At 37.1% G+C, this 13,136-nt stretch overlaps 1 protein-coding gene across 10 annotated transcripts in view; it reads left to right on the top strand.

Annotated features, from left to right (window-relative positions):
* Positions 1–13,136, top strand: part of STAU2 (staufen double-stranded RNA binding protein 2) — a 233,840-nt gene that overhangs the window by 111,448 nt on the left and 109,256 nt on the right. For all 10 annotated transcript variants that reach the window (XM_019643612.1, XM_019643608.1, XM_019643615.1 and 7 more), the window contains one exon: positions 9,166–9,473. In XM_019643612.1, the coding sequence (XP_019499157.1) occupies positions 9,166–9,473 (308 nt within the window). The remainder of the gene's footprint in view (positions 1–9,165; positions 9,474–13,136) is intronic.

Below are 13,136 nucleotides of genomic sequence, written 5' to 3'. Positions count from 1 at the left end.
TAGAATGGGCACCATGACCTGGCATTCCTCGTTTTGTAAGATGTTCCAGTCCTTGGCAAGTTTGGGCTTTTAAAATCAGGTGTGAACCTTGTATGTTCTAGACAGATTTTGGTGAGGCCATCTCTGGAACAACCATGATGACATAGGTCAACCCTGGAGCCACCTGGGCAAACCCCAGGCATGGAGTTCGCTTTCGAGATTGAACCTTGGTGCTTGGAGCTGGCTGGGCATTGCCTGTATTAGTTTCCTACTTGTTCTTTCAGGAGGCAATTTAAGGTAATGGTCAAGTATCCACGTTCTAGAGACAGGCCACCTGGAGTCAAATTCTAGCATTGCTACTTATTATTCATATGACCTTGGCTGGCTTTTAGGACTTCTCCATGGTTCAGTTTTTTTTTTCCTGTCTCTAATATAAAGACACAAAAATCCCTATTCCATATGCTTTTGGTGGGGATTAAGTGAGATAACGCTTGTAAAGTGCTAGAACAGGGCCCGTGTTGTGTGTGCAATGATTGCAAGCTGACAGTACCAAGATGGGAGTGTCCAAGGCAAAACCAGGGACAAAAGCTAGATAGATGATGGAAGAGTGGGTTCCGGACATCTTCAGACAGAGGGTGGATGTCATAACTAACAAGCCTGGCCTGGGGATACCGTCAAAGTCCATGAGCGAAGCTGAGGTCCGAGCCAATGGGAAAGAAGCACAGGCCTAAGGTGGTCTCAGGAGGAGAAGTTTATCTGTGCAGTAATCAAATACATGGAGATGAATGCACAGTGAAATATTGTAGCGTGGGGGAAAAAAGGTTTAGCTACATGCTGCTCATAGACACATACATTGGTATAGTTTTTTCCGGGACCCTCATGGACAAAATAAAAGTCATTAACTATGCATACCCTAAATTACTCTCTGATTGGACTTTTAGATCTTTACCCGACTGACAGGCAACTTAAATGTACAACAGGAAGAACCTACAAGAATCGAGACCATCCGTGCTCTCTGTGACCAATATTCAAGTTGAAAATTACTCAGCAGTTGACCGATAAATCCACAATGTGTCTTTGTACTCTTTCAGCGACTGGTGTATTAATTGAGCTCTGTAGAAAGGAATCTTCTTTATTCATGAAGAAAAGTCAACTCGGGCTTTACTGTAGAATAAGGGAGCCTGAACTCTGCGTGAGTTCTTATACTATGATGTAATGCCTCCCTTTAGTGTTGAGAGAGCATGTTTGTTGCTTTATAATATTGCTATTGGCAAGCCCATTACTGCTGTGTAATAACAATACTGAAGTAAGGCTGTTTCTTGATTTCTTAAAATGAGTGTAGAATTTAGTCATAACATGTAAGTTACTCTTTAAATAAGAATTGCATGTGGTATTGATGCAGCTAGTAAAAAACCAAGAATCAATAATAACATGACATTTCACTTATCACATGGGCAAATATTTTTATAACTTTCTTGAGATATAATTGAAGTATCATAAACTGTACATAATGTGTACAGTTTGATGAGTTCTGGCATATGAACTGCATTTCTGACACCAAATGGATGGAGATATCCCTCCCCTGCCCCCCCACACTCCACCCCCGCCCAGTACCAACCAATTCTCCAACTTTCCTGACACCGAGTGGGTGTCCTACAGTTCAGCTCGATTCTGACACTACCAGAAGACTGCCCCACGTCAGATGCCAGCTACAAGTCTCAGGTTGCATCTGTACTCTGACCAACCTGCTGTAAATTCAGGGGGTTCTTACAACCTCTCCTCAGGTTTGATAATTTGCTAGAATGACTCACAGAACCCAGGAAGACACTGAACTTGCTCTCACTGGTTATTATCAAGGACATAAAATGAACAGCAGTTGAAGAGGTAAATAAGGTGGATTCTAGAAAGGTCAGGAGCACAGAAGCTTGTGTGCCTGTGGATTTGGAGGGCACTACCTTTCTGGCATGTGGGTGTGTTGGAAACTCAGAAGCACCCCCAAACCCATCATTTAGGGGTTTTTATGGCGGCCCTATTACATAGGCATGATTGACTTAATCATTGGCCTTTGGGATTTAACTCAAATCTCCAGCCCATATCACCTCCCCAGAGTTCAGGGGCGGGGCTGAAAGTACCTTTTTCCCCCGTTTTGCTTTGGATATTATTATTAAAAAGTCTTTGCCACTTATCTACAGCAACAACAGTGACAAAGGCTTTTTAATAATATCCAATACCAAAGAACTACAGGAAAAGGCACTTTCATATATCGATATAGTGAAATTGGTACAACTTTTTCAGAGTTGTCAGAAACCCTAAAATGCATAGTCTCTGAACTGGCAATTCTGCTTCTAATTTAAGGAAATAAATTTTTGTGTGAACAACGATTTAATTACAAAAATGTTCATCACTGTGTTTATAATTGCACAAAATTGGAGCCCAATTAGATGTCCAGCAGTATAGCATTGTTTAAGGAAGCGATTCCTATAATGAAATATTATAATTTTAAAATGAGTAGTAGAAGTATATTGTTTTGTAAATCCAACAGGATCCTAGGGAGTTCCTATGTTTTATTTTTTCAAGTTAGCAAAAAAGTTCATAGGGGAAAAAAAAAAAAGACCAAAAGCCTATCTTCAAAGCAAAATATTAAGTAGTTTGCTCTGGCTAGTGAGATTTATTTGTATTTTTTTGTAATGCATATGTTTGCTTTAAATTTTTTTTTTATTGAAACTTCTTCCTGATTATAAAACTAACACAAAAGCATAAAGTCAATCCATAAAATAGGATTGATATATGTTAGTTTAAGCTATAGAAATTACTTTAAAAGAACAACAGCTCTTTTATGTTTTAATGTCATCCGGATAAAGCCCCCTGGAGCTTGGCCCCTGCCTACCTCCACCTTCACCTTTGCACTTCCTGACTCCCTCCCCATGCTCTAGTGGTAAGGACTTGCCTGAGGTTTCCTGGAGCACACTCTGCTAGTCCCTGCTCTTTCTCATGCCGGCATCTGCTTTCGGTTCTTTTCTTTCCTGGCTTCATTCTCCTCATCCCTTGAAATCTGCTGTCAGTTTTATCTCCAAGAACCCTTTCCTGAGCTCCTAGTGTGTCTCCTAGCTCAGTCCCCTTGTTCTCTGGACCCCTCTCTCTCTACTGAGGCACCAACCACAGTAGGTTGTCCCTTTTCATTTTCCTCTCCCTGTAGACTGCATGAGTTCAGGTCAGGACAGTGCCTGGAACCTAGCAGTAGGAACTTACCCCTGTGTGTGTGTGTGTGTGTGTGTGTGTGTGTGTGTGTGTGTGTGTGTGAGAGAGAGAGAGAGAGAGAGAGAGAGAGAGAGAGAGAGAGAGAGGAACAGAGCAGTAGAAGTACAGGCATTATGGGATCCAATAGCCTTGAGTGTTAAAAGTGTGACTATATCTGCGTGAGCGCAGCATGGGGTCTTCACGAAGAATGTAGCCCATGAGGACAGAAAAGTAAAGAGGAGCAGCCAGACTACTGAGGGCTTCATATGTTATCCTAAGGAGTTTTGATTTCATAGTGTCCGACGGAGAGCCAATAAGGACTTTTAAGTAAGAGAATGGCTAGACTTTAGCATTTCCTAAAGGGTTAGTTGTTATTAATGTTACGTAAGAAGCTTAGATATAAAATAAATGTGGGAAATACGGGGTTAAACCAAGTTGAGTAGATTTCTGTTCTTCTGGATTTCTCAGAGTCTTTACTATGCTAATGTACATTTTTTATCCTCCAAAAGGGAATATGTGTGTGCATGTGTTATTTAATTTGCATTATTTCCCAGATTTATGGATCACCGTCAACAGTGATCATAGAACACACTTTGGAAAATGGAACTAGGGGACTAGCAGCAGTGAGACCTGCTAGCGATTGTTACAGTTACCTGGCAAGAAACACTGAGGTGTTGTGTTGCCCACTTCAGATCGAAAGACACACACACCCTGAAAGTAAAAGTATGGAAAAGGCTATTTCATGCAAATGGAAATGAAAGAAAAAAAGCAGCTGGGGTAGCAATACTTATCTCAGACAAAATAGACTTTAAAACAAAGGCTAGAACAAGGGACAAAGAAGGACATTTCATAATGATAAACGGATCAATCCAAAAAGATGTCTTGTAAACATATACACATGCAACATAGGAGCACCTAAATACATAAAGCAAATATTGAGGGATATAAAAAGAGAAATTGACAGTAATACAATAATAGTAGGGACCTTAACACCCCATTGACATTAATAGACAGATCATCCAGACAGAAAATCAAGGAAATAGCGGCCTTAAATGACACATTAGACCAGATGGATTTAATTAGCATTTTTAGAACATATCACCCCCAATCAGCAGACTATACATTCTTTTCAAGTGCACATGGAACATTTTTCAGGATAGACCATATGTTAGGCCACAAAATAAGACTCAATAAATTTAAGATTGAGATCATAGCAAGCATCTCTGATGACAATGGTATGAAAATAGAAATCAATTACAAGAAGAAAACTGAAAACACATGTACACATGGAGGCTGAATAACATCTTACTAAATAATGAATGGGTCAACAATGAGATCGAAAGATACCTTGAGACAAATGAAAATGAAAACACAATAACCCAAAATCTAGGAGATACAGCCAAAGCAGTCTAAGAGGGAAATTCAAAGTGATACAGGCCTATCTCAAGAAGCAAGAAAAATCTCAAAACAGTCTAACCTTACACCTAAAGGAACTAGAAAAAGAACAAACAAAGCCCAAAGTGAGTAGACAGAAGGAAATATTGAACATCAGAGCAGAAATAAATGAAATAGAGTCTAAAAAGCAGTACAAAAGATCAATGAAACCAAGAGCTGGTTCTTTGAAAAGATAAATGAAATTGATAACCCTCTAACCAAACTCATTAAGAAAAAAGAGAAAGGACAAAAATAAATAAAATTAGAAAGGGAGAAGTGACAGCTGACCCCACAGAAGTAGAAAGGATTATAAGAAAATACTATGAAGAATTATATGCCAACAAATTGGTCTACCTGGAAGAAATGGATAAATTCCTAGAGTCATACAATCTTCTAAGACTGAATCAAGAAGAAACAAAATCTGAACAGACTAATTACTAATCTAATTAGTAATCAAAAAAGTCAACAAACAAAAGTCCTGACCAGATGGCTTCACAAGTGAATTTTACTAAACATTCAAAGAAGAATTAACACCTATTCTTGTTAAGCTATTCCAAAAAATTGAAGAGGAGGGAAGGCTCCCAAGCTCATTTTTTGAGGCCAACATTACCCTGATTCCAAAACCAGACAAAGACTTTACAAAAAAAGAAAATTATAGCTTAATATCCCTGATGAGCATAAATGCAAAAATCCTCACCAAAACATTACCAAACTGAATTCAACAATACATTAAAAAGATTATACACCATGATCAAGTGGGATTTATTCCTGGGTTGCAAAGTTGGTTCAATATCCACATTGCAATTAACGTGATACATCACATAAACAAAATAAAGGATAAAAATCATATGATCATATCATATGCAGAAAAAGTATTTGACAAAATTCATCATCCATTTATGATAAAAACTCCGTGAAGTAGGAATAGAGGGAATATACTTCAACATAATACAGGGCATATATGACAAAGCCACAGCTAACATCATACTCAACAGTGAAAAGCTAAAAGTGTTTTCCCTAAGATCAGGAACAAGACAAGGATGTTCACTTTTATCCAATATGGTATTGAAAGTATTAGCCATAGCAGTCAGGAAAGAAAAAGAAATAAAAGGCATCCAAATTGGAACGGAAGAAGTAAAACTGTCATTATTTGCAGATAACATGACATTAGATGTAGAGAACCCTAAAGATTCCACCAAAAATCTATTAGAACTGATAAATTAATTCAGTAAAGTAGCAGGATACAAAATTAATATTCAGAAATAGATTGCATTTTTATACACTGTTAACAAACAGAAAAGAAAGAGAAATTAAGAAAATAATCCCATTTACAGCTGCATCAAGAAGAATAAAATACTTAGGTATAAATTTAACCAAGGAGGTAAAGGACCTGTACTTGGAAAACTAAAAGACATTGAAGAATATATATATATATATAAATGAAAGGATTTATTGTGCTCATGGACAGGAAGAATTAACATTATTAGAATGTGCATACCACCCAAAGCAATCTACAGATTTAATGCAATCCCTATCAAAATTCCAAGGGCATTTTTGACAGAACTAGAACAAATAATCCTACAATTTATATGGAACCACAAAAGATCCCGAATAGCCAAAGCAATGTTGAGAAAGAACAAAGTTGGAGGTATCACACTACCTGATATCAAGCTATACTACAAGGCTATAGTAATCAAAACAGCATGGTACTGGCTAAAAAAAACAGACACATAGATCAATGGAACAGAATAGAGAACCCAGAAATAAATCCACACCTATATAGTCAATTAATCTATGACAAAGGAGGCAAGAATATGCAATGGGGTAAAGACAGTCTCTTCAATAAATGTTATTGGGAAAATTGGACAGACACACACAAAAGAATAAAACAAGACCACTTTCTTATACCATATACAAAAATTCAGAATGGATTAAAGACTTAAATGTAAGACCCGAAACCATAAGACCCTTAGAAGAAAGTTTAGGCAGTAAACTCTTTGACATTATTCTTAATAATATTTTTTTGGACGTGTCTTCTTGGGAAGGGAAACAAAAGAAAAAATAAACAAATGAGACTACATCAAGCCAAAAGTGTTTTTGCACAGTGGAGGAAACCATCAACAAAATGAAAAAAGCTAGTGAATGGAGAAGTTACTTGCCAATGATACATCTGATAAGGGGTTAGTATCCAAAATATATAAGCAACTCATACAACTTAACACCAAAAAACCAATCTGATGAAAAAATGGGCAGAGGGCCTGAATAGACATTCCTCCAAAGAGGACATAGGCATGATCAATAGACATAATGCAAAGATGCTCACTAATAATCACTAACATCACTAATCACCAGGGAAATGCAAATTAAAACCACAGTGAGATGTCCCCTCACACCTGTCAGAATGGCTATCAGCAATAAATCAACAAACAACAGTGTTTGCAAGGATGTGGAGAAAAGGGGACCCATGTGCACTGTTGTGGAAATTGGTGCAGCCATTGTGGAAAACTGTATGCAGATTCCTCAAAAAATTAAAAATAGAGCTACCATGTGACCCAGCAATTTCACTTATGGGTACTTGTCCAAAGAAACTCAGAACACTAATTTAAAAAGACTTAATGCACCCCTATATTCATTGCAACGCTATTTACAATTGTCAAGATGTGGAAAGCAACCTAAGTGCCCATTGTTAGACAATTGGATAAGGAAGCAGTAATACATATATACAAAGGGATATTACTCAGCCATAAAAAAGAATGCAATCTTGCCATTTGTGACAACGTGGATGGAACTAGAGAGTATTATGCTAAGTGAAATAAGTCAGAGAAAATAAAATACCATGATTTCACTTATATGTAGAATCTATAAAACAAACCAAATGAACAAACAATACAGAAACTCATAGGTACAGAGAACATTTTGACGGTTGCCAGATGGGAGAGGGGTTGGGGGACAGAGTGAAAAAGAGGAAGGAATTTAAGAAGTACAAATTGCCAGTTTTAGAAATAGGTGTGGGGATGTCAAGTACGGCATAGGGAATATAGTCGATAATATTGTAATACTGTGTATGATGTAAGGTGGCTACTAGACTTATCGGGGTGATCACTTCATAAGTTATATAAATATGTAAGCACTGTGTTGTACACCTGAAACTAATATTGTGTGTCAACTGTCATTGAACAATTAAAAATATTTTTAAAAAGCAACAATGAGGTCTTGAATCAGAATTTAATGGCAGGAGAAACTAATTAAAAAAAAAGAATCTAATGGCAGGAGAGGGAAGGGAAGAGCAAGGGAGTTAAGTTGCGCCTCTCAGATCACATTCTCCAAAAGTGGTGATTTATCAATAATTTTAAAAGATAATATGATTTGTGAGTTGTTACTATCTGATCAAAGACATTAGAATAAGCAGTGTGATATGTGGTTTGAAACATCTCTGAGACAAATGGTAGTCAAAGAAAGTGCTTCTCATATATACAGAAAGTGCCAAAAAAATGTATACACATTTTAAGAAAGGAAAACTTTATTAAAATTATAACATTCAATATATACCAATAACAAAAGGTAAATACAAGTCATGCTTGACTTCTGCAATTACAAGAGGTGCTCAAAGTGGTTCCCATCAGCGTCCAGACACTTCTGAGACACTGCTTGAGCAATGTTGACCAAAGTATCCGCTTGTATACATTTTTTTGGCACCCCCGGTATATTTACAGCCCCACCAACTGATAGCACAGCCCCAGGCTCACTCCTCTGGATACCAGGACCTGTCCATGGCCTGGTTTGAACTATGATACACTTCATAATGAAGAGACAAATTCTAGACTGGACATGGTAACTACATGTTTGTGGGTAAATCAAAGATGGTTGCCAGGAGTCGAGATTGGACAACTGAGCAGATAGATGGTGATATCATAATGAGATAAGCAACACAGGTGATAGTTCTAGTTTGGGGAAGAGGATGCTCTGTCATTGTCACTCTTCGACGTCATCGTGAGTGAGAGTTGTCTGTGGGACATTACCGTGAGGCGGAAAGCACCAAAAGGCCATTGGATATATCGTGTGTACCTCAGATGATTTGGACCAATCCAGCCTTCATTTTACTTGCTGTGTCTCAGTTGCTGCACGTGTTAGGGGTTTCCTGTCTGTTTTATGAGCTCATGGTACTAAATTGCAGGGTGAATACACTGCAATTCCTGATCGGATTCCCCATTGCATTTCCACACACCAATTAACCTTTGCCCCTCCACAGCTTCCCTACCGTATACAAGTTCCACTGAAATCACTTTTGTGGATTTTTTTAAGCTTCTGATTTGAGGACTATTGAAACACACATTATTCGCCCCTACACGGAGACTCCCACTGCCTCTTGCAAGTATGCGGAAGATGCTGTGTGGACAGTGTTTCTCATTGCTTTGTTACCGCTCCCTTGGAGATCACTGAGTTAATAATGCTGTAGCATGTTTCTATTTCAGTTATTTTAAGAGTAATAACAGTGTTCATTCATTGTATTTATAGCTCCGAAAGGAATTCTTCATTTGTCTCCTGATGTTTATCAAGAGATGGAAGCCAGCCGCCACAAAGTCATCTCTGGCACTACCCTAGGCTATTTGTCACCCAAAGATATGAACCAACCCTCCAGCTCTTTCTTCAGTCTGTCTCCCACGTCGAATAGCTCAGCTTCAATTGCCAGGGAACTCCTCATGAATGGAACACCTCCTACCACCGAAGCCATAGGTTTAAAAGGAAGTTCTCCTACGCCCCCTTGTTCTCCAGTACAACCTTCAAAACAACTGGAATATTTAGCAAGGATTCAAGGCTTCCAGGTATGAATTCAAAGCAAAAACAAAGACAAGAAAACAAAACACTTCATTAGCCCCCATCCCTTCATCTCTTAGCCGTCAGAAAGCTCCTTCTTGCCTGTTAGTGTGACCCATGTGCCACTTAACCTTGTCAAGTACTAGGAACACAGAAAACAGAAAAACAAACAGAGCCGTATGCATGGGCCTCGTTTTCTTTTATTTTCGTTGTGCCCAGTGCTGCTTTTGCGGCTGGCTCTGCTCCATTTTCCTTCCTCCTCCTGATGCTCCTCTTTTCTTTTTTAACATTTTTCATTCTCTGTGTTCTCTTTGGTTTCAATGGAGTGTATGTATCCCCTCACTCTGTTTTCCACGAACAAAACCTCAGCCGTGATACATTTGGCGTTAGTATTGACCACTAAGTAGTTCCCCCTCCTTGTACAGTAAGGTCGAGTTTTTCTAACGACGGTTTTACTTTCATAGTGGTGTTGAATTTGGCATTGTATTGCTCGTCATGGTTATTCAGGTAGACCATGAAGGTACAACATCCTAGAAGTCCCTTACCTCAGAAATTAGTTAAACATGGTATTAGAACAATAATGAAATGCTTCCCAGTTGTTTGAGGCATAACAACATGTTTTTGTTCTACGGGATCATGTTTTGAACCATCAAGGGGAGCACCTGCCTCAGATGCTACCAACAATTCAATTTCACCGAGCCATCTAAAACTAGCTTACAGTCTCACTTAACTTGTGGGTATATGAATTTGGGGATGGAAACCTTTTCCCCCCTATTCTTTGTTCCATTTTGAAAACAAAACAAAAAAAACCCAACAATTCTTTATGGATAGAACGTTTCAAAGAATCGTTAACTCCAGGAAGTGGAAATACCTGTATTCTCATTTTGTAGTTGCCTTGAAAATCAAGCACTGAACTGTAACTGCAAACTTGACTCAAGGGGCAAGTGTGCTTGTTGTGTGGGAGTGTTTTGCTCCCTCAGATTTCACTGTTTTCATCCTCCTTTCCATCTCAGCCTTATTCCTTAAGACCCCAAACTATAATTTCCATTAGAAATGCTCTAGGAGAGCTGTATTATGTAGAACATGTATTTATAAACATTTTACAAATTTAGATACAAAATAAGAAAGATCATGTGTTTTTGGGGGGTGGGATTTTGCATGATTTTCTTTTTCCTTCACAGAAAATGGATTCTTTCAGATCTATTGCCAGATAGTCGTTAGTGTTTTTAATTGGACTTTAATATGAAATTAAAGAAGCTGTCACCAATTATTGGCTCTGTCGCCTGAAATTTTAAACACTCAATTTAAAGTTTAAGAATTTGGTTTTGTTGTTTAAGAATGACAATAAATCACTTTTCAAAATAAAAAAGACCTTGATTCATACAATTAAAGTATTGGAAAAAAGCTAAGTAATTTTTAGGTCTATCTATAATCTGCAGAGGAAGAACTAGAAATAAACTGTGATGAAAAGAAATTCACTGCTTATTTACAAATCTAGTCACGGAGAAACGCCTGCAAGTAACACTACATTTTGATAGGAACAAAGCACAAATTGCATTCTAGCCCTGAACTGATATTTTGCTTGGAGATGTTCTTATGGTAGATGTAATTTTGCTGCCAGAAGAACTACTTAAATTTTTTTATTTGTATTTATTTGTTAATTCTTGTCGCTCATAGCAATTATAATTTTAACATATCTTTAGTCAAAATGTAGAGTCTGTTTTCCCCATTATTGGGCTGACTGCTTAGACCTTTTTTTTAAAGCTTATGTGGAGATAATACACATTATTTATGGGCAAGTTAAACATTTCCAAATTCGTGTACTGTGATTTGTACATACTAATGGACATAAACAGGTGTTTTTAAAACATTGCTGTGCTTCTTTAGTCGAATGAGCTTGGTATTTATGTGAAATATTGTCTCGCGTGGATTGCCATCGGCAGCTGAGCAGCAGACAGAATCTGTAGCAAATACCTTAGTGTCCCCTCAGGCGCATGGCACATCGTCCTAATGTCACAGTAGAAGGTTCCTTGTGGGTAAGAGTTTTAAAGCCTATTTCTCTATTGGTAACTTTCTCAGGTATATTTACCTGGTAGAAAAACACAGAGACTATTTCTGTTTCTTAAATGTTTTCATTGGACTGTAGTTTAGAAATTATAGGGCCAGGTTGTTATGGATCATATGCTATTCTGTTACTTTTATTTCTGGAATTTAAAAACAATAAATTCTTTTTCTGTGTTTCTAGGTTGGTACTTTTTATTTTGTTATTGTACACTGAATAGATGTTATTGCTTATTGAATATTGTATAAACCCTTCGTTGGCCTTCTTTGGCCATTGAAATTTGATTTAAGCTTACCAGAGCCATTGTATGTGACAGCTGTATTGTATTATAAAGTAAAATTATATTAGTGCACTGAAAACTAAGTTGTTTTAACTTTTAATTTTTTCATTACCCAATCTTTAATTTATATTTATAAATTACAGAAAGCTCATTTGCTCACGAGAATGTAGGTGTTAAATTCCCATTCCTTTGATTAAATCTATAAAATAATTTAAATTATTATACAATTAAAGTTATTATTAATAAAACTGACTTCACAGAGCAGAATGTGACTGAACACTTGCACATTCTCGGCAATTCTTTCATCCTTGCTTGGGCTCACCTAAGGTTTAATCACATTTTAGAAGCAAGCTTTTTGATTTCTCTCATAAGTGAATATGTGTTTCTTTGAAGTTTTATTGAATGCATTTTAATTATCCTCTTTTAAAACCTCTTTTTTTTAAATTAAAGTTTATTGGGGTGACAGTAGTAAAGTTACATAGGTTTCAGGTGTACAATTCTGTAATACATCATCTATATATCACATTGTGTGACCACCCAGAGTCAGTTCTCCTTCCATCACCATATACTCGATCCCTTTTACCCTGAATATTATTAATGATTATTTTACTATTTTTTAAAAAACATAGTTTTATGTCAGTAGTTCTGTGAATGTCAGACTTTGCTTTAGTCAGTAAGCTTCTATTATTAATACTTCTGTGCATTTCATAAACACTGATTTGAAATTATAGTCATAGCATAGTGTTTTGGGGCTTTTGGTTGTATATCTTGATACTCTAATTACAATTCCAAAATGTTTCAAAATCCTTCAGCTTTTTAGAGAAAATTATTATGGGAGAGACACTTGAGCTGAAGTAGAAGACTTTTGTGTTATAATTTACATCATTCTGCTTTTACATCTTTAATGTGATTTTTCCATACCAATTATGTTAGAAATCTCTGTATAATTAAATATAAGCAGTTTCTTTGTTTAAATTTGTCATTAGAAAAATGGTTAGATCGGATATGGAAATGAATTACAGTTGTCCCTCAGTATCCCCGGGGGACTGGTTCCAGGACCCTCATGGATACCATCTATGGACGGTCCGGTCCCTTCTGTAAAGTGGGTAGTGTTTGCCTATAACCTACGTACAGTATCTTCTTGGATACTTTGAGTCATTTCTAGATAGACTGTTATAATACCTAATACAATGTAAATGCTGTATGAGTAATTAGACTGTATTGTTTAGGGAATAATGACAAGATAAAAACATCTGTACATGTTCAGTACATATGCCGTCTTCGTAGGCCTGGCTATGTAGTATTCATCGCCAACAATGTAACCCCCCC

The sequence above is a fragment of the Hipposideros armiger genome, unplaced genomic scaffold (genome assembly GCF_001890085.2).
Source record: "Hipposideros armiger isolate ML-2016 unplaced genomic scaffold, ASM189008v1 scaffold_80, whole genome shotgun sequence".
NCBI classification, from domain to species: Eukaryota; Metazoa; Chordata; class Mammalia; order Chiroptera; family Hipposideridae; genus Hipposideros; species Hipposideros armiger.
This window is presented reverse-complemented; position numbering and strand designations above follow the sequence as displayed.